This window comes from Pleurodeles waltl, chromosome 4_2, assembly GCF_031143425.1.
Source record: "Pleurodeles waltl isolate 20211129_DDA chromosome 4_2, aPleWal1.hap1.20221129, whole genome shotgun sequence".
Lineage (NCBI taxonomy): Eukaryota > Metazoa > Chordata > Amphibia > Caudata > Salamandridae > Pleurodeles > Pleurodeles waltl.
Window position 1 is genome coordinate 489,637,359 of NC_090443.1, and position 22,871 is coordinate 489,660,229.

Here is a 22,871-nt window from a genome sequence, read left to right on the forward strand (position 1 = left end):
GCTGGCGGGCGACCTTTCGGCGGCCGCCCGCCAGCCCAGGGGAAAACTTGGAATACCCTCCGCGGTCTCTGGACCGCGGAGCGGTATTTCTGCCGCGCAACATTAGCGGGCGGCCTCCGCCGCCCGTCAATGTTGGAATGGGGGCCTAAATGTCCTAGTAGGGCGTGTGAAGTCTTAGGGATGGACACATATATATAACGTTTATGTCTGCCAAACGTGCCTTTGCTCCGGAGTTATGAAGAGCAGAGGCACCAGATGGCAGTAATTAGACCCTGGACCCCCGTGGGTTGCAACTAATTAAGAGACGTGAGTAGCGACCTTTATTGATCTTTTAACTGCTTTCGGAATGTCCAGTCTGTTTTGTGAAATATAATCGGGTGGTTAGAAAGTTTCCGTCTGATGCGGCTGAAACAGGCTGCTTTCATCTTTTCCTTCTGTTCTAACGCTGCGACGGGCAGGATCGTTGCTGGCTGGTGCCGGTTTTCCGATGCCGTGCATTAAGAGGTAAAGCTACGGTGACATTGATTTTGTAATCAAGGGTTTTCCCGTGGATTATATTAATAAAGACAGCATTTTCAATACTGACGCGATCGCAAGCAGCCAGAAGAAGGTACTTGATTTAGGGGAAAGAGGAGATGATTATTTACGTATTGTAAAGACTGAGAGGAAACAACTAACGCGAGATATAAAGGAGACCAGGGGAGCAGCTCCTTGATTTTATTCATCAAATCAGAATTGGAAGCAAAATTACTTGCCATAGGAAATACGGTTCCTCACACACAACATTGAAATATGTGGTTGAATTGCTAATAAGTTTTTCCTGTTTTTGAAAAATGAGTGAGGTAATACGTCAGAGGATAGAAGAGGCACGCAACTTGTTTGACGAAACAGCGACGAGTACGGGATTTGATTCGTATGGGAGAAAAGATGGAAGAGTACAAGGGGCGGTGCCCCTGAAGCAACAATTATGGAAATTGGAGAAATTAAGGGAGGAAAGAGATCAATAGAGCCTGGGAAGTGATTTCGTAAAATAATTATATCGAGGTTGGTCGGGTCCCACGGGGCCTACGAATTTTAATCACTCCAACACATTTCAATCCACATCCCAAGTTATTGGAAGAATGGTCGCATCTGATGGCAGCAACTTGTAAAAGCATGTTAGAACTCTTATCCAAATATGCGGAGATGGAACAAACGCAAACTAGCGAGGAAATTGAGAAATTAAAGACAAATCTTGAACAACATGAGACACAAGATGAGATCAAGAAATTCTGTGAGGATATGGAGGTACGACTCAAGAAATATGAAGATGAAATAAAATGGAAAAAGAGAAAAATAAATTTGCGGGACAAAAATGATTATGCAACAGGACGCGTCTTAATATTCAGTAGACAATATGACCAAGCTAGAAAGGATTACAGACAAGGTGAAGCCCTATGATGACAGGAGATGTCCTCATCTGAATCGAGTGTGGAGAATATATCAGACCTGGAAGAGACCCCGGGCCCAAGTACATCGGTGGGTCAACCATTTACTACGCTGGAAGAATACTGTTTTTTACAGATGAGCTCAAGACCGCAGAGGAAACCTCCAAGAGACAAAGGCGAAGGCGCAGAAACAAAAAGATCAGGAGAGGGGGCAGGTCAACAAGACAACGAAAAATTGGCTGGCAGGAGTGCACGACAGACCAGGAGGAAGAAACAATGAAAGATAGAGAGTTGACAGTAGTCAACATCTCATCTCATACCCTATCACAGGATGAACAATCGGTATTGGAATTAGGGTTATCGTTTTGCCCGACAGCCAATTTCAATTATACAAAAACACGAATTGATATCTTTCATCTGATAAGAAAATTAAAGTTAATGAAAATCTTTGCACAACAGAAGGATGGAACCGCAACACACACTACTGAAGCAGATGGCTTAGAGGTTGCTCCAGAATTAACGATCAGCGATATAGATGGTTTAGCTGCCTTACGAGAACTGGAAATAGGAGAAAGCACATGGGCGACAGATATTGAATTATTAGAGGGCCTAGACCTACAAACAGATTGTGCCAGCGGCAGCGGTTTTAAAGCTAAATCGAGATGTAATCCAATCTTACCACATGACAATATTGATGCTTTTCATGAAGCAGTAACCTTGGAGTTGTTCAAATTGTGGAAGAGGACAAAGGATGTTTTTGCACAAAATTTAACAGCAGGCCAACGAACTGCACTAACATCCCTTAAGAAAGCAACCTCATTTGTGATAAAGCCAGCGGATAAGGGGGGCAATGTAGTGTTGTGGGACGTTACTAAGTATCAACAGGAAGTTAAGAGGCAACTACTGAATCCAGACTGTTATGAGATATCTACAATGTCAGCTTACCGGCATTCTATAAGCAGGTTCCATGATTTACTTTTTGAAGGTGTCAGCAGAGGTCTACTTTCAGATGACGAGTACAAGTTTTTACTGGTACGGAAACCAGTGGTACCTTGCTTCTATTTGTTACCCAAGATTCACAAGGATATTGAGAACCCTCCAGGGCAACCCATAGTGTCAGCAAGAGGTAGTTTATTGGAGAACGCTTCCATTTATTTAGACTATTTTCTGAGTCCTTATTTAATTTAAATTCATATTGGAGAGATACTACAGATTTTCTAACAAAGATACAGGACATTCCTTGGCAAACTAATTATATCATGGTAACCATAGATGTAGTATCGCTATATACTTGTATCCCACATGAGAAGGGAATTCAGGCGTGTCGACACTTTTTTAGGGATAAACCGATTTAAATCTTAGAACACTCTGAACTGCTTCTAAATATGTTAAGATTTTCTCTGGAAAACAATTTCTTTATGTATGAGGATCAATGGTATAGACAAACAACTGGGACTGCGATGGGAAGTTGCTTTGCTCCCAGTTATGCTTGTCTATTTATGGGGTGGTGGGAAACGCAATTGGTGATGTCAGATGAAAATGTGAAATGGTTCCAACATATCATATTTTGGACACAATATATCGATGATATATTTATGATATGGGAAGGTCCAGAATCAACATTATATGATTTCCTGAATTCGTTACAAAATAGGGATCTGAATTTGCATTTTTCATATAAAATACACAAACAGGTGATGGAATTTTTAGATATAGAGGTCAGTGTAGAAGAAGGCACGCTACATACTAAACTGTTCAGAAAGAGTACATCTGGGAACAGCATTCTACACGCCTCAAGTCACCACCCACCCAATGTCAAATGGAGTATACCCTATGGGGAATTGTTAAGAGCTAAGAGAAATTGCAGTACCCCGCAAAGTTTTGAGAGAGAACGATTAATAATGATACAGAGATTTAGATCTAGGGGATATCCATACAAAATAGTGAAGAATGCATGCCGAAAGACAGAAGAAGTTCAAAGGGCGGAATTATTGATTCCTAGAAAGAGAGGAAAAGGTATCAATACCCCGAGATTTGTGACAGTATTTAATGCATATTCTTCAGAAGTTAAAAAGATCCTCATAAAACATTGGCATCTCATTAAGGCTGACAGAACAATTGGTCAGCTAGTAAGTCGTACTCCAATGATAACTTACAAAAGAAGCGGCTCTCTGAGAGATATTCTCGTACATAGTTACACAAGGAAGACAAAAGGAACTTTCCTAGATAAACATCAAGGTTTCTATAAATGTGCCAAATGTAAAGCGTGTAGATATAGTTCAAATCGTAAGCAATATGAGTTACCCACGGGTAGGCGAGCGAACATTAAGAAATACAGGGAGTGCAGAATTATTAGGCAAGTTGTATTTTTGAGGATTAATTTTATTATTGAACAACAACCATGTTCTCAATGAACCCAAAAAACTCATTAATATCAAAGCTGAATATTTTTGGAAGTAGTTTTTAGTTTGTTTTTAGTTTTAGCTATGTTAGGGGGATATCTGTGTGTGCAGGTGACTATTACTGTGCATAATTATTAGGCAACTTAACAAAAAAAAATATATACCCATTTCAATTATTTATTATTACCAGTGAAACCAATATAACATCTCAACATTCACAAATATACATTTCTGACATTCAAAAACAAAACAAAAACAAATCAGTGACCAATATAGCCACCTTTCTTTGCAAGGACACTCAAAAGCCTGCCATCCATGGATTCTGTCAGTGTTTTGATCTGTTCACCATCAACATTGCGTGCAGCAGCAACCACAGCCTCCCAGACACTGTTCAGAGAGGTGTACTGTTTTCCCTCCTTGTAAATCTCACATTTGATGATGGACCACAGGTTCTCAATGGGGTTCAGATCAGGTGAACAAGGAGGCCATGTCATTAGATTTCCTTCTTTTATACCCTTTCTTGCCAGCCACGCTGTGGAGTACTTGGACGCGTGTGATGGAGCATTGTCCTGCATGAAAATCATGTTTTTCTTGAAGGATGCAGACTTCTTCCTGTACCACTGCTTGAAGAAGGTGTCTTCCAGGAACTGGCAGTAGGACTGGGAGTTGAGCTTGACTCCATCCTCAACCCGAAAAGGCCCCACAAGCTCATCTTTGATGATACCAGCCCAAACCAGTACTCCACCTCCACCTTGCTGGCGTCTGAGTCGGACTGGAGCTCTCTGCCCTTTACCAATCCAGCCACGGGCCCATCCATCTGGCCCATCAAGACTCACTCTCATTTCATCAGTCCATAAAACCTTAGAAAAATCAGTCTTGAGATATTTCTTGGCCCAGTCTTGACGTTTCAGCTTGTGTGTCTTGTTCAGTGGTGGTCGTCTTTCAGCCTTTCTTACCTTGGCCATGTCTCTGAGTATTGCACACCTTGTGCTTTTGGGCACTCCAGTGATGTTGCAGCTCTGAAATATGGCCAAACTGGTGGCAAGTGGCATCGTGGCAGCTGCACGCTTGACTTTTCTCAGTTCATGGGCAGTTATTTTGCGCCTTGGTTTTTCCACACGCTTCTTGCGACCCTGTTGACTATTTTGAATGAAACGCTTGATTGTTCGATGATCACGCTTCAGAAGCTTTGCAATTTTAAGAGTGCTGCATCCCCCTGCAAGATATCTCACTATTTTTGACTTTTCTGAGCCTGTCAAGTCCTTCTTTTGACCCATTTTGCCAAAGGAAAGGAAGTTGCCTAATAATTATGCACACCTGATATAGGGTGTTGATGTCATTAGACCACACCCCTTCTCATTACAGAGATGCACATCACCTAATATGCTTAATTGGTAGTAGGCTTTCGAGCCTATACAGCTTGGAGTAAGACAACATGCATAAAGAGGATGATGTGGTCAAAATACTCATTTGCCTAATAATTCTGCACTCCCTGTATATAAATTGCAATTCAGATTTAGCTATTTATATAATAGAATGTCCATGTGGATTGCAATATGTTGGCAGCACAATCTTTCCTCTGAAAAAACGTATCCTTGAGCACTGGAGAGCAATATTGAATAAGGATGCTGCTTATCCAGAGGCGCGACACTGCAATCTTAAACATGAGGGTAAAGTAGAGAAGATGAAATTCTTTGGTATTGACAGGGTCCTGGGTACTATGAGAGGAGGGGACAGAGAAAAACAATTAAGGAGATTGGAGTCTGAATATATTATTCAGCTAAATAGCCGTTATCCTTGGGGACTGAACAGGTACGAATAACTTTTTGTTCAAATTGGTTAGTCTGATGGTGTAAAGGCAGGGGGAAATTGTAATAATTTCAGATTAGGTTATCTTTTATTTTGAAAGACCTAAATGAATTTCAATTTAATGATTTATTGATTTATAGAGTGGCTCATCCAATTATTTGTATTACTGTTTATTACATATTAGTATTACTCTATCAGGGTAGGTTATATTAAATGGATACTTAGAAATATAATATCAGATTTTAGTACACAATATAAAAAAAAATATATTAAAAAAAGGGATTTTTTCTATGTCTATGGATGAGGGTATATATAGCAAGTAGGAGGGGCCACTTCTTTGTTGTATGTTTGTAAAAAGGGCCAAGGAAGAAGACCGTGATGGTTGAAACGCGTTGCCAAGGAAGAAGACCGTGATGGTTGAAACGCGTTGCCCCATGTTTTGTTTAATGGAATTTTTGAAATAAACAAAGGCCAGTGATTTGCATGGAGTGCCAGAGTTTGGATTTCTTTTGGAGTGGATATATATATGGAACATGTCACTTACCCAGTGTACATCTGTTCGTGGCATTAGTTGCTGCAGATTCACATGCTGTGCACATCCCGCCATCTGGTGTTGGGCTCGGAGTGTTACAAGTTGTTTTTCTTCGAAGAAGTCTTTTCGAGTCACGAGATCGAGGGACTCCTCCCATTTAGACTCCATTGCGCATGGGCGTCGACTCCATCTTAGATTGTTTTCCCCGCAGAGGGTGAGGTAGGAGTTGTATATGCTAGTAATAGTGCCCATGCAATGGAGTGAATACGTGTGTACATAATGTAATTTAAAGTAATATATTTACAAATATACAGATGTTCAACATTAACTTCTAAACGGCTACAGGCTCCCGGGGAGGCGGGTGGGCGCATGTGAATCTGCAGCGACTAATGCCACGAACAGATGTACACTGGGTAAGTGACATTTTCCGTTCGATGGCATGTGTAGCTGCAAATACACATGCTGTGCATAGACTAGTAAGCAGTTATCTCCCCAAAAGCGGTGGTTCAGCCTGTAGGAGTTGAAGTTGTTTGAAACAATGTTCGTAGTACTGCTTGACCTACTGTGGCTTGTTGTGCCGTTAGCACATCTACACAGTAGTGTTTGGTAAATGTATGAGGCGTAGACCATGTAGCTGCCTTACATATTTCGGTCATTGGAATATTTCCTAGAAAGGCCATGGTAGCACCTTTCTTTCTAGTTGAATGTGCCTTTGGTGTAATAGGCAGTTCTCTGTTTGCTTTAAGATAACAGGTTTGAATGCACTTAACTATCCATCTATCAATGCCTTGTTTAGAAATTGGATTTCCTGTATGAGGTTTTTGGAAAGCAATAAATAATTGTTTTGTTTTTCGAATTATTTTTGTTCTGTCAATGTAGTACATTAACGCTCTTTTGATGTCTAATGTATGTAGTGCTCTTTCAGCTACAGAGTCTGGCTGTGGGAAGAACACTGGTAATTCTACTGTTTGATTTAAGTGGAACGGTGATATGACTTTTGGTAAAAATTTTGGATTTGTTCGTAGAACAACTTTATGCTTGTGTATTTGAATAAATGGTTCTTGTATGGTAAATGCTTGAATCTCACTTACTCTTCTTAAAGATGTGATGGCAATTAAAAATGCAACTTTCCATGTTAAGTATTGCATTTCACAAGAGTGCATGGGCTCAAATGGTGGACCCATGAGTCGTGTTAAGACAATGTTGAGGTTCCATGAAGGAACTGGTGGTGTTCTTGGTGGTATAATTCTCTTTAGACCTTCCATAAATGCTTTTATGACTGGTATCCTAAATAGGGAAGTTGAGTGCGTAATTTGCAGGTAAGATGAAATTGCTGTAAGATGTATCTTAATGGAAGAAAAAGCTAGCTTTGACTTTTGCAGATGTAGTAAGTATCCTACGATGTCTTTGGCAGATGCGTGTAAGGGTTGAATTTGATTATTATGGCAGTAATAAACAAATCTTTTCCACTTATTTGCATAGCAATGTCTAGTAGTAGGTTTCCTAGCTTGTTTTATGACCTCCATACATTCATGTGTAAGATCTAAGTGTCCGAACTCTAGGACCTCAGGAGCCAGATTGCTAGATTCAGCGATGCTGGATTTGGGTGTCTGATCTGTTGTTTGTGTCGCGTTAACAGATCTGGTATGTTTGGTAGTTTGACATGAGGCACTACTGAGAGGTCTAGTAGTGTTGTGTACCAAGGTTGTCTTGCCCATGTTGGCGCTATTAGTATGAGTTTGAGTTTGTTTTGACTCAACTTGTTTACTAGATATGGAAGGAGTGGGAGAGGGGGAAAAGCGTAAGCAAATATCCCTGACCAACTCATCCATAACGCATTGCCCTGAGACTGATCTTGTGGGTACCTGGATGCGAAGTTTTGGCATTTTGCGTTTTCCTTTGTTGCAAATAGATCTATTTGTGGTGTTCCCCAACTCTGGAAGTAAGTATTCAGTATTTGTGGGTGAATCTCCCATTCGTGGATCTGTTGGTGATCCCGAGAGAGATTGTCTGCTAACTGATTCTGAATTCCTGGAATAAATTGTGCTAGTAGGCGAATGTGGTTGTGAATCGCCCAATGCCATATTTTCTGTGCCAGGAGACACAACTGTGTTGAGTGTGTCCCTCCCTGTTTGTTTAGGTAATACATCGTTGTCATGTTGTCTGTTTTGACAAGAATGTGTTTGTGGCTTATTATGGGTTTAAATGCTTTCAGCGCTAGAAATACTGCCAATAGTTCTAAGTGATTTATGTGAAACTGTTTTTGGTGAGTGTCCCATTGTCCTTGGATGCTGTATTGATTGAGGTGTGCTCCCCACCCTATCATGGAGGCATCTGTCGTTATTACATATTGTGGCACTGGGTCTTGGAAAGGCCACCCTTGGTTTAAATTTATACTGTTCCACCATTGAAGCGAGGTGTATGTTTGGCGGTCTACCAACACCAGATCTAGAATTTGACCCTGTGCCTGTGACCACTGTGATGCTAGGCACTGTTGTAAGGGCCGCATGTGCAACCTTGCGTTTGGGACAATGGCTATGCATGAGGACATCATGCCTAGGAGTTTCATCACCATTTTGACTTGTATTTTTTGATTTGGATACATGGCTTGTATTACATTGTGAAATGCTTGAACCCTTTGTGGACTTGGAGTGGCAATCCCTTTTGCTGTGTTGATTGTCGCCCCTAAGTATTGCTGTTTTTGACACGGCAGAAGGTGTGACTTTGTGTAGTTGATTGAGAAACCTAGTTTGTGGAGGGTTTCTATGACATACTTTGTGTATTGTGAACACCTTTCTAGCGTGTTGGTTTTGATTAACCAATCGTCTAGGTACGGGAACACATGTATTTGCTGCCTTCTGATATGTGCAGCTACGACTGCTAGGCACTTTGTAAAAACTCTTGGCGCAGTTGTTATTCCGAATGGCAACACCTTGAATTGGTAATGTATCCCTTGGAATACAAACCTTAAGTACTTTCTGTGTGAAGGATGTATCGGTATATGGAAATATGCATCCTTTAGGTCTAGTGTTGTCATGTAGTCTTGTTGTTTGAGTAGTGGGATTACGTCTTGTAATGTCACCATGTGAAAGTGATCTGATTTGATGTAGGTATTTAATGCCGTATTTATACTTTTTTTGCGCCGCATTTGCATCGTTTTTTGACGCAAAAACGGCGCAAACTTGCAAAATACCATTGTATTTTGTAGGTTTGCGCCGTTTTGCGTCAAAAAGCGGCGCAAATGCGGCGCTAAAAAAAGTATAAATACGGGCCTTAATGTTCGGAGATCTAATATAGGTCTCAGACTCTTGTCTTTTTTGGGTATGAGAAAGTACAGAGAGTAAACTCCTGTTCCTTTCTGGTGTTTTGGTACTAATTCTATTACTTCTTTTAGTAGTAATGCCTGAACTTCTAGTCCTAGAAGATCTATATGTTGTTTTGACATATTGTGTGTTTTCGGTGGGACGTTTGGAGGGAATTTGAGAAATTCTATGCAATAACCATGCTGGATAATTGCCAGTACTCAAGTGTCTGTTGTTATCTCCTCCCAATGTTTGTAAAATTAGCTTAGTCTCCCCCCCACAGGTGTTATGTGTTGGGGATGTGTGACTTGGAAGTCACTGCTTTTTTTGAGGGGTTTTGGGGCTTTGGAACTTCCCTCTATTTTTTTGGAATTGTCCCCCTCTGTATTGCCCCCGAAAACTTCCCCGCTGATATTGGGTTTGATAAGTGGGCCTTGCTTGTGAGGTTGTGGCCTCTGTAGGTTGACCTCAAAATCCTCCCCTAAATTGTGTTTTGCGAAATGTGCCTCTGCTTTGTAGGGAGTAGAGTGCGCCCATGGCTTTTGCGGTATCAGTATCTTTTTTGAGTTTTTCAATAGCAGTGTCGACTTCCGGCCCAAACAACTGCTGTTCATTAAAGGGCATATTCAGCACGGCTTGTTGTATTTCCGGCTTGAATCCTGACGTACGCAACCATGCGTGTCTCCTTATCGTTATTGCAGTATTTACTGTTCTTGCAGCCGTATCTGCTGCGTCCATTGATGACCGTATCTGATTATTGGAGATACTTTGTCCTTCTTCTACCACTTGTTGTGCCCTTTTCTGGAACTCTTTGGGTAAGTGTTCTATGAAATGCTGCATTTTGTCCCAATGAGCTCTATCGTATCTTGCCAAAAGTGCTTGTGAATTGGCAATACGCCATTAGTTTGCTGCTTGTGCTGCAACTCTTTTACCCGCAGCATCGAATTTGCGACTTTCCTTGTCTGGAGGTGGTGCATCTCCCGAGGTATGAGAGTTTGCTCTCTTGCGAGCTGCCCCAACAACCACAGAATCTGGGGTTAATTGCTGCGTAATATAAACAGGGTCTGTTGGTGGTGGCTTGTACTTCTTCTCCACCCTTGGAGTTATGGCTCTGCCTTTTACAGGATCCTGAAATATTTGTTTGGAATGTTTTATCATTCCCGGGAGCATAGGTAAGCTTTGGGATTGGCTATGAGTGGAGGAGAGTGTATTAAACAAAAAGTCATCCTCAATTGGTTCTGAATGCAAGGTGACGTTATGAAACGCAGCTGCCCTTGAGACCACCTGCTTGTAGGATGTACTGTCTTCAGGTGGCGACGGCCTCGTAGGGTAACAGTCTGGGCTGTTATCTGATACAGGAGCATCATAGAGGTCCCATGCATCAGGATCATCTTGACTCATTGCAGTATGAGTCGGGGATTGCATCAGTGGTGGAGTGGCTACCGGTGATGTGTGCATTGATGGTGGTGGAGATGGTGGTGGAGTTGTTTGTCTTGCCACCTTTGCCTGTGGCTGCTTGTCCTTTTCTTGAAAGGCAAGTCTTCTTTTCATTTTAATTGGGGGAAGAGTGCTTATCTTCCCTGTGTCTTTTTGAATGTGGAGCCTTCTTTGAGTGTAGTCTGGCTCAACAGATTCAAGTTCGTCTCCGAACTTATATCCTTGCATCTGGGAGGACAATCCCTGTTCCTCTGTGTAGGAACCTGTTTTCGGTTCCGAGGCTGGATGTTTCTGAATCGAAATCTTTTTGGTCGCCTTTTTGGGCTCCGAGGAAACCTTCTTTATTTTCGGCGTCGTGGTGTCTCGGTGCCGAACCATTTTGGTGCCACTGTCTCGGTGCCGAATCTGCTCGGAGCCGCTGTCTCGGGCCCGAGATTGTTGTGTGGCGGTATCTCGACCGGAGTCGGATGACTTCGTCACATGCATGCCCTTTTTCGGTGCCGATGATCGGTCACCTATTTTTTCGGGTTAAGCCATGGCCTGTTGGCGGTGGTGTCCCCTGGGCTTTTGTTGTCTTCTCGTGAGTCTTATGTTTCGACGTCTTACTCACGGTTTTCGGCGTTTCTTCTGGATCGAGCTCGTCCGAGTCCGATTCATGGATGGAGAAGGTTTCTTCTTCCTCCTCGAAACGCCCTTGTTTTGTCGGCGCCGACGCCATCTGCAGTCTTCTCGCTCTTTGGTCTCTTAATGTCTTCCTCGACCAAAACGCTCGACAGACTTCACAGGTATCCTCCTTGTGCTCTGGAGACAGACACAAGTTACAGACCAGATGCTGATCTGTATATGGATACTTGTTATGACATTTTGGGCAGAAGCGGAATGGGGTCCGTTCCATCAGCCTTGAAGAGACACGTGGCCGGGCCGACCAGGCCCCGACGGGGGGATCGAAAAAACCCCGAAGGGCCACCGGAGCTCTTCAAAAGTCGGTGTCGATCTGTTGTAACTAACCCGATACCGAACGCAAACAATACCGATGATTTTTCCGAGATTCTAACTAACTTTCCGACCCAAAACACGGAGCGAAAAGGAACACGTCCGAACCCGATGGCGGAAAAAAAACAATCTAAGATGGAGTCGACGTCCATGCACAATGGAGCCGAAATGGGAGGAGTCCCTCGATCTCGTGACTCAAAAAGACTTCTTCGAAGAAAAACAACTTGTAACACTCCGAGCCCAACACCAGATGGCGGGATATGCACAGCATGTGTATCTGTAGCTACACATGCCATTGAACATATATATATATATATAGGCTGGGGACTTACAGGCTCTGCTGCCCTAATTCACACCTCATTAAATCCTGCTGTGCTGCTTGAATGAGGCGAGGCAGCACAGCAGGTAGACTACAGGAGTGAACTTCTGTCACTGATTTTTGAGAGAGGGTCGGTTGAAATGTGAGCCTGCACAACACTGTGATGAATGTGCAGGTTCACACGACCCTCTTTAAAAACCGGGACATTTATTTGCTTTCGCCAAAAGTGTCGAGACGCCGGGGTAGTCCTTGAAAAACCGGGACTGTCCGGGCAAATGCGGGACGTCTTATCACTCTATCCTGAGACCGCAACAATCCATGTCGAATGCCAAAGACCGGAAGCAACACTGATGCACGTCGAAAACCGATGCCGGAGAAAAATAATCTAACAATGAAGTTGGTGCCGTTGCGTGTTGACTACCAGAGGAGGCGTCCACTGAATCGAAAGACTTCTTTGAAGAAAAATAATTTGCAACAGTCCGAGCTCAACACTAGATGGCAGCATTATGCCAGGGATGTGTATCTACAGCCACTCCTGTTATGAACATTCTATTAACAAATATCTCTGATCATGCTTAAATTATCATTGCCTAATATTTCCGATCGACCTCAATCATATTATCTCTTCTTATTTCTTGCTGCCCTTTTCCACTACAGCAAAAAACAGTTTCATGTTGTTGGAAAATAAACACTGCATTGTATTTGCAGGTATATGAAATCTGTATCTGTTGCAAAATTGCCAGGCATAGTGCGGTTACTGTCGGTTAGTCCAATGGGTTAATGCATATGCTGTTGAAATCTTTGTGTGAGCTGTAGGTCAAACTGTGGCAAAAGCATATGTATTTTGCAGAGAGTCGAGTAAATTGGTGAGCTTATTCATTGTACTTCAGAAATCGTGTGTTCCTGGGCAAGTGACAATCGTTTCTGTCTTGCACGGTCCTGTTATAAAGGCTGAAAAACGCATAAACACTCGAGAACAGGGGTGCTGAATACTCGTAACCTCTAAATGGAGGTTCTAGATTTTTTTTTAAATTGCAAATACAGCATAGTTATACTAAAAGGGCTGTGTCTGCCTTCATTCACTCTTCGTTTCTTCTATTCAGTCGTGTTTATTATACTTGCATACAAATTGACAAACACATAGTTCAAAAACATTCTCATCCATGCACCATTTAAGCAGCATTTTCAGTCCTGTTTTCCTCTTGGGCGTGGGGTTCATCTGCTCGGGTCCCACCCCCCAGTTGACAGCTTACGCGTGCGCTGGTGCTTACAAGTACCCCCTGTGGCTTTAAAACCTATTCCTTAAAACTGACAGATCCTCGTACTTGAGGTAATCGTGCAGGGAGACTTTTGTTATGCGATTCCTGCTTATATTTAAAGGACAAAAGAACCAATATTTCGGCGTCTGAGGAAAGAGTAACCAGGTAGCAATATATTTTTAATTCGCTAAATCATCAGAAGTGCTGCTGCTTCTTTCTTGGGTTTATGCTCGGCCTCTCGATAATGTAGTGAAATACGTTTCTCGCACTTTTATACTGTTTTCTGTAACAAAATGTGTACTTTTTATTTTATTCTACGACCCACACTTTACGATCTGATCCTGTTTCCTCAAAAGAATGTGGACTTAAGGACAGCATCTCAAGTCTGCCATGTGTTTTCGCTGTGTTCTGTTTGTAACTTGATTCTGGTAGATTGGAGAGTCCTGTTTTTCGCACTGGCCTAAATACAGATGTCTGAAACGAGTCTGGGGATGAAATGGTAATACGTTATTAATGTACTTTTTGACTTTTCTATGCAATTGGACACAAACACAGCTATCCAAAGGGAACAGAGGCCTGACTTCTTTCTGAATGCAGCTTGGGCCCTGTCGGTGCAAGGTGAGTGGTGTCTGGGTGCTGGGTAGCAGTGTCTCAGAGCATGGTGAGACATGTCTGACTGAAGCACTAGTAGCGTGAGAGTGTCCAGGGTATGCAAGGTGGGTTTGTGCAGGATGAGGCGAGTGCGCGGTGAGAGGTGTGTGAGTGCAGGATCCGCGACCAGTGCTAGAGGTTTGTGGTTCAAGGTGAGGGGTATGTGAGTGTTGTGAGTGCAGCTGGAGAAGTGTGTAAATGGTGTGTGGCTGCAGGGTGAGCGAGGTGCAGAATGAGTGCTATTTGTGTGAGCTGTGCGTGACTGTAAGGTGAGCGTTGTTGATGCAGCATGAGTGGTGTGTCAGTTGCATGGTGAGTAGTAGGTGAATGCAGTGTGAGTGATGAGTGAATGCTGGGTGAGTGTTAAGATGTATAACTGGTGTGTGAGTGCAATGTGAGATGTGACTGAGCAGTGCAGAGTGAGTGTCCACGATGAGAGGTGCCTCAGGGCAGGTCAAGTAGTGGTTGAATATTCATGGTGAGCAGTGTGAATGTGCAGGATGAGCTATGTGTGAGTGTGCAAGGCATGTGAGTGCAGGTTGAGTGGTAAACGTCAGTCTTGTGTTAGTGATGTTTTAATGGAAAGTAAGAGGTATATGAGGAGTGTGGGTGCAGAGTATCAGATGTGTGCGTGCAGGGTAATAGGTGTGTTCGTGCTCGGTGCAGGGTGCGTGAGCAGTGTGAGTGTAGGGTGAGTTGTGTCTGTGTGCAGGGTACCCAGTGTCTGAATGCAGGATGAGCAAAGTCACTGCAGGATGTATGCGCCGACAGCAGTGCATGTGTATACTGTGAGCAGGGTGTGAGTCTGAAGAGTTCAGTGGTGTATGAATGCTGGATGGACAGTCAGCTTGCGTGATGTTCTAGTGATGTAAGTGCAAGCTGAGAAGTATGTGAGCATTGAGACTGCAGGGTGAGCTCAGTGAGTGAAGGGTTAGTGGTGTGTGACTGGAGGAAGGTGGGCGGTGTGTGAGTGAAGGGTAAGGTGTAGAAGTGGGAGGGTGAGAGGGGTGAGTGAAGGGTAATCAGTCAGTGTGAGTTTTGTTTCAGTGGTATGTGAGTGCGGGTGGAGCAGTGGGTGGGTGTAGGGTGTGTGGTGTAGGTGGAGGGTATGTGGTGTGTGATTAGTGCAGTATGTCTGGTGGTTGAGAGGTGCATGACTCGCACTGCACTCACTGTGGCTCTGAGTACAGGGTAAGTGGTATGTCTGTATAAATGCAAGGTGGGAGGTGTGCTCGTGTGAATCCTCAGAATGTTGTAAGCCCTGGGTGCAGTACATTGAAGCTAGGCCTATTGGCAATGCCAATGCTTGTTGAGCATCATGTTAGCTCCAGGCCCACGAGGTATTGTCCTGGTTACATCACACCTCCAGCGCCCTACCTATGGATTGCCATTTACACACTGGGGATATGAGATTGTGCCTATCAGTCTCCAAACCATTTCGTTTCCTTTCTTATTGAAACTGGAAAGAAATACACAGTGATACCTGGCAACTTCTGATTCCTCCTAGGCTTTTAATACATGCCACAGAGTAGGTGTGACAGCCGGCTACATGACAGATTTTTGGGGATAACCAGTGACTGCATGAATATGATTGATTCATTAAGAGTTCAGGGCATGTACATTTATCTCATGTGGATATTCTGAAAATCTGTTTTAAAACTGGCTATCCTGGACCTAAGTAGGGCATCCCTGCCATAAATGAATGGGCAGCGCGCTTCACTGTGTTGTATTGAAGATCTGCTCCCTCTAGGTACTCATCTAACACAGTAAACTGTTTGTAGGGCACCAGTCTGTTCTCTTTAAGATTTCAGCTATAGGCAGATGAGAATGACATTTTTGCAGGCGTACAGAGAGGCCAAAGCAAGTCTCCCCTGTTACCTGTTCACCGCAGCCCAGGCCCTCTTCAGGCGGTAAATGGGGTTAGACTGCAAGGCAGATAAGATGGCTCTGAGTGAGGAGAAGTTGCGCAGGACCCGACATTTCTAAAACAGAGGAAGAGAGAGGGATGAGGCTCAGGACAGCGGGAGGCACAGCTCATAATAAGTACAAGAAATATAATATAATATGAAAAAGGATCATTATTTCTAGTTTAACTACCCACAGCAGGCCCGAATGCATGCACAAAAGAGTGTCCGTAGGATTAAGGGGACAGATGATTAATTTTTACCTTTATAACAGCAGTTACAGTGCCCAAGTAATTGCACTGGTTCTATTTTATTACTGACTTAACCAAGCTCCAAAACTCCAGGTTCAAGAACAGTGGAATTCTTGGGGCCTGTATCTGTAGGAAGTGCTTGTTTATTGGAAACAGACATTATGTGATGAAAATAAGACGTTTTAAGTTAGTCAAAGGTTATAGTACATCAGATCGAAATGGTCAGTTATGGACTGCAAGAAATGTATTTTTTGTTAAAAAACAAAACTCAGAAATCAACATGTCCTGCTGATTTTTCTAGTAGGAATAAGGCTTATGGGTATGAAACTATAGTGAAAAATGTTAAGACTTTTGATGCTGTAAGCAGCTTAGCTAAATAAACTGGGACTCTCCATCGGCAGAATGATTGTAGTGGCATTAAAGCTACCCTCCTCTAGTTTAAACACGAGCTCCGTAGAAAACTTTTGCCATTTACAGCTTTATGTGTAATGCACATTAGTTTGAAAGAGGACCTTCTTGTAATCAGAAGTAAGTGTACAGCTTCAGAGCTGGAGAGATGCGGGTTTGTATATTTACATTTAGATGTAGTTTTGTTGCTTAGTTTTGGATTCTTTCTAGCCTTTCTGGCAATCTTCTTGCTCACTTCAGTGACGAAGCAAAGTGAGACCTTTTGTGATAGGCCCCAAAGGCATGTGTCCAAAAGCACCCAGGACAATCAAATTAATTGTGACTATCTTCCGTGCCATAATTAGGTCATCAGACGTGATTCACGTAAAGGAAGGAGGAAAAGTGAAGACTTGTAGAAGTGTAGTGCAGAATGAATGAAAAATCCCCGTTAGCGTTATATAAATAACAATAATGAATTCAGTAGCATTAGTATATGTTTCCCACCTCTCCCTCATTTCTGTCTCACCCCATCCCTTTTCTTCTCCCTGAGACTTAGGCATACTTGAGCAATTGAGATCCACTTCTCCAGGATTTTAGCTCTCTGTTGTGCCCGTAGCTGGACGTCTGCAAGCACGGATGCCATTACACAGTTGGTGACAGCATTGAACTGTGCCACGGTGGCGCGGACTGTGGGCGCGAGATGTTTCTTCTCCTTTTTGTCTCGCTGTGACCAGATGCAGCCTAGGCAATGAAATGGTACGACGCGCCGAAACAGCTCCTGTGGGAGAATGACGAAGGACATATCATAATGATTAATTAACTGTGCAAATCACAAGCAAATAAAGTGCAGAAGAAGTGCCCTGCTTCTGATGTGTGCAACAGACCTGCCACCAAGAGAATAATTTTCACTGTGTGATCATATGGGGAGAAGAAGGCAGGGACATGTACAGTGGGGCTTTGCCCCCCCCCCTGCATTGCTCAAACAGTCACACCTATCATCCCCACCAGCCAGAACTAATTTATCTGAGCCATCTCCCATGTCCAGTTCAGATTTTGATTGGAGCTCAGCTTTGCAAACTGTTCATACTTGAGCTAGAACTCTATTCTGTGAGAAAGGGTTTCTAAGTCACCGCTTGATAGTGGCTCTTCACCAAATTGCTATGTGATGAGGGAAGAAAACTTGTGTCACATGGCTGCACCATGTGAGTTGGCACACCGCGCTGGGCTTTCCTGGTGATGGAAAAGTGTCAAGCCTCAGAGGTGTGCAGGCACCGCAAAGACAGTGCCAGAGAATATCCCTGCCTCTGAGTCAAACAGAAACACTGCTATCATCTTTAGTTGTGGGGAAAGTTTGTTAATGTGTGAATGAAAATAGCTGCCTCTGAGATGTGCTGCATTAAGCCCACCCTTTGTTCTGACTCACTGCATCCATCAGTGTGAGCTGTTCCGCAACCTCCTCTGCAGGGAATGCAAGTAGATCAGCCTTCTCCTCTGAGACGTCAGGCTCTGCTTCATCTTCTGGCGCAATGAAGCTAAAGCGATATGGAGATCTCACTGCATAACAACAGAGATTGATTTGAAAAGGGAGATGACATATGAAAACAGTGGAAGAGGGTAACAGCAACATCAATTTAATCTAATGTCGGTGTGCCAATCTACCCACAGCCCTGGAACATGAGGAGCAACAGAGACTTTCACAGATGCTAGCTAGCAAAGGCTGCCAAATATGGACAGGTATGGTGCCAGACAATTTTAGTTCTCATCTGGTTAATTTATTTGATTAAAGTGCAGTGTCTAGTGAGAGGGGATGATGTCTGTTAAGTAGAGTTACATTATGGAGTTTTGCGTGCTAATTAGACCACACACATAAATAAAATAATGTAAGGTATAGTAACAGGATACCTGGCCTAGTTGGAGAAATGTAGAATTTCCAGGAGAGGTAAATCTAGCCAGAAAATGAGAGGTCCACACTTATGGAGCAGACTTAGCAAAAACAATATAGAGTCTGACGGGTGTGTTGAGTGATTGTTTGAAGTCTTTTAGAAGTTGTAGGAGTTGTCTAGAGCAAGCAGGAGAGGTCTAATAAGAAGACATATGTAGTGTGATGAGAAAATAAGTGAGTGGATGTAGGTGATTTCAAGTAGGTGATGTGGTCTTATGGAAGGAGGTTTGATTCAGTGGGAGGAGGTGGAGTTTGTTTGAAAGACGATGAACCTATTACAGAGCTACATCACTGGCCGATCAAGGGTCGACCTATGGAAGATTATCAGATTTATCCTCATAAGATAACGTGAAATTTACGTTAATACATTTGCGTGTGATGTATTCAGTAGTTATAATGGAATTGTAACATGGATCCCCTTTCACAGACTTTCAGTAGACAAAAGCCGAACAGCCCTCTTCATAGGGCTAGTAGAAGAGCCTTTGGTTTATTTGAAACGCAGTAGGCGTGCATTAAGGAAACGAGATTTAGAAGTCTGAATCATGATCTTTTTGAGGGTGACTGACTTGAGAAGCATGGGGCAGTAAATGCAGCAGATACTGTGAGCCTTATAAATAGCTGAATAAACAGGGATTATCAATGAAATGCATTTGGAGTTAGGGAAAGAGTTTGGAGTACAGCTGGATGATTCACCTAGTGTGTTGAAAATAGGGGGTGGAGTGGCTTGAAGTTGAAATGTTGAACGTGCTTTAGCAGACAGTGAAAGAACAGTGGAAAATGTGGTTTTGCTGAAGAAGGCGAAAGTGTAATTTGCCTATCGCCATAAGCAGAAACCTCTTATAGTAGGACGAGTTAACTGCGTGGAAGAGTACCTGCCCATTGGCTACAAGACTGGGTGGACTGCAACAATCTAGAAGTGGATGCTCCATTTGGCATGAGTTGGGAATTTGGCAAAAGAGGGGTTAATGAAAGCCCCAAAACAGGGGGGAGAAGGGAAAGGAACAGAGTGGAAAAAAACAGAAGAAAGCCACAGGAGAGGTAAGAAAATGTTTTGTCATAGTCCCTGCAGGAGGACTACAAAAGACAAAGAAAGAAGGAAAGACAGATAGAAAGGGGTAAAGCCCCCTCTACAGATAGCAACAAAAAGGCAGTCATCCTTTCAATAATTATGACTATACCCAGACACAGGGTCAAAACTTTCTTCAGAGCTTAAGGGGGATTTTCTAGCTCTAAGAAGAATCTATCATTAAGTGCAAATCTGATTTCAGCCCCTTCAATGCCCCAACAAATCTATTTGGCAAACACAGGCAATGTGTCAATGGACCCAGCATCAGAGACAATCTACATGTATACACCTGAGATGAAGGCATATGGATAAGGGCATGCAGGCAGGTTGAGAGTTGTTTGCTGTAAGTGGAAAAGCGGTATACTGTAGCATACGAATGGTTTTGCTCTACATGTCTATTAGGAGAAAGAGGTAAAGTATTCTGATCGGTAGTGAGGTGCTCTACTCAGTGGTATTTGCCATTCAGAGACAGCGCCGTCTAGTGGGAAGAAGTAGCAGGTGATCTGATTCTTTGATAGATTTCATCTACTTGGGTTGGTGTGGTTCTGAGAGAGGAGGTGTCAGTGAAAAGATGTATTTACAGACGTGTTTGGAGGTGTTATTGAGAGCAGGTATGGTCCTCATGCAAGTTTCGTTGCGGCTTAGTGAATTAAGTGATGTTTCTGTGGTGGGATATATAGTTTAGTTGGAGTAGTCATTAGTTAAAGGGAGACATTTGCTTCAGAAGTGGGAGGTGCACAGTACTAATCAAAGCACACTGATTGCTAGTCAACTGTCCACCCACCTCCCATAGACTTGTTTGCCTCAGCCTCTACGCTTGATTCCTCACCCTCTTCTTCAGTGTCCTCTTCGTGAAAGCGCTGCAGAAGCCTGGAGACCTGCTGACTTTCCTTCTCCTCTTCCGTTCCTGGAGGCCTTTCCCTCAGGTAATCTTGAATTATCTTCAGGGATCCGTACTGGGGCTTCTGCCGGAAGTCCTCCGGATACTCTTCCATCCAAATGCTAAGGATATGCCTCACAACCCTGCAATGGGAGAACCCATAAAATCACATAATTTACCGTTCCACGTTGTGCCAATTTTACTTATGTGTAAACCACGGGTGAGCGATCTAATAATAACGTGCACATGAAGTATGATCCACAGGCTGTGTTTCTCCTCTGTTCACGACGCAGGCTGCTGGAAATGAACAACTGGAACAAGTATAAGCTTTCAAGTAAAAAAAAAAAAAAAACGCAGACAGATTGATTCCTAAACTCCCATATTAGCATTTGCACTTGTATAGTGCTTAGTACCCTGGCGAGATGTTTAATATTGAGACACAGGCAATAACCTAAAAAATTGACAGACTTGTGAGAAGATCGAGATGTGTTTGGGTCCTGAGGACATTTGCTCATTGTAATTGGACTTCCAGCTGGCACTGCCATTTGAAGCACAGTTTAGTAACTGTGTAGAAATGTACAATCCAAGCCTGTAAAAGCCCATGGAAGTGGATTTCAGAGATGTGCATACAACTAGCTTAGAAGACCGGTTAGATAGACGGGTAGGTTAGAAGGCAATTCTTAAGAAATAGTTGTGCTGTTTGCATGCTAGGCATTCTGCCATGCTTACTTTGGCCAGCAGCCCAACTCTGGTGCTGCTGAAGACTGGAGTCTAAATTGAGGACAATCAGGGTGGCTGATGACCACAGAGATCAAGTTCTGTAGAAAGAATAATTTCCTTGTGAAACATACCTATCTAAATCATAAAAGTGAGAAGGCTATGAACCTATTTAAAGAGCATTTTCAAAGTGTTCCCAGATGTATTAATCCCTTGCGTGCTGAGCCTCACCTTCACCAGACACTGGCAAAGCATAAACAACTTTTTATGACTTATAACTGTTTTGCTGATGTTTGCTTGATTCACATATACCCCCACCTACAACCAGTGGTTGGTGGGCACATTGAAGCTGTTCAAGACATAATATACAAAATAAGTCTTTAAACCCCAACTACCCCAACTTACCCACCCTCTCTCCCCATTCCCTCCAGCAGTTTTTCAAAAACGAAAAGAAAAAGGAAAAAGACAACTCACCCTGCACCATCTAGCATTTTGGGAGACATTGTAAACAATCCTCTCAGAGGACCCCGTCTGCCCTTTTCTTAGTGTGGCGTTAAGTGGCTAAAACCGTTGGATGTCTGTGATGTGGGATTGCATGAGATAGAGAACTGTAAGATATCTGGGGCCTGTAAGTGCTCTAAATTATTGAGTTAAGAAGGTTATGTGCAGGCTCCATGTTTTCTCAAAGTGGGTTTCCCTTCCCTTTCAGCTAGAGGAAAGTTTCTCCATGCACAGGAACTGGCATAATATGCTAAGCCATGTGCTGTAAATGGTGCTATGTCTTTCTGCCATTGGGCTATAATCACTGGGTTAGCAGAGCACAGGCCCAATGTAGTAGCTTTGCCTCGGTTTGAACAGGGTGGGTATGTTTGCTTGTTAAGTAAGCCCAAAAAGATGTATGCAAAGAACCGTGGGATGTCAATGGAGAATACAGGGGAAGATTTATGGAAATTGGCACTGCACTGGGTGCAGCACCACTTTCCCTGCACCCCTTAGGACCCCTCTACCGCGCCCATGTGTGTGCGGTATTTAAAATACAGCGCAATATGGTGCAGGGTAGGTGGCAATAGCCTCATTCTATGTGACACTATTGATGTACTCTGCAGGAGTAGAGCTAAAATGTTGGCGCTACTCCTGCAGAGTACGTAGGGGCCCATTATAAATAATGGAAGCCCAATTTTAATGCCTATGAGATATCTTATCTAATCTATGAGATTTCCTTGCACCCTTTTTTAAGCCCCCCCACCCAACAGGGGAACACCCCTCTTGCATACATTATGCGTGGCGCAGGCATAATGTGGCACAAGGGTATACAAAGTGGCGCAATGCAAACATTACACCACTTTGAATATATGGTGCGTGGGAAATGCCACCTTAATACCACATTTGCGGCAAAATAAATTCCACAAATGTGGCGCTAGGGGCTCATAAATATGCCCCCAAGTGTTTCTGCTGGAGAGAACTTCCTGCAAGTAACTGTAAACCTTGGACATCCCTATACAAATGTGTTAGTCTCACACTGTGCACACACTTCCTCCAACAGGCAGAGGATTTCATGTGGGGGCTAAGCCCGCATCAAGCTGGGGTGTAATA

The 22,871-nt window shown here is 43.2% G+C and overlaps 1 protein-coding gene across 5 annotated transcripts in view; it reads right to left on the reverse strand.

The window, feature by feature from the left end:
- Positions 1 to 22,871, reverse strand: part of RGL3 (ral guanine nucleotide dissociation stimulator like 3) — a 319,494-nt gene that overhangs the window by 119,881 nt on the left and 176,742 nt on the right. For all 5 annotated transcript variants that reach the window (XM_069231883.1, XM_069231882.1, XM_069231881.1 and 2 more), the window contains 4 exons: positions 20,511 to 20,704; positions 18,097 to 18,227; positions 17,236 to 17,451; positions 16,010 to 16,113 (listed from right to left, as the gene is read on the reverse strand). In XM_069231883.1, the coding sequence (XP_069087984.1) occupies positions 16,010 to 16,113; positions 17,236 to 17,451; positions 18,097 to 18,227; positions 20,511 to 20,704 (645 nt within the window). The remainder of the gene's footprint in view (positions 1 to 16,009; positions 16,114 to 17,235; positions 17,452 to 18,096; positions 18,228 to 20,510; positions 20,705 to 22,871) is intronic.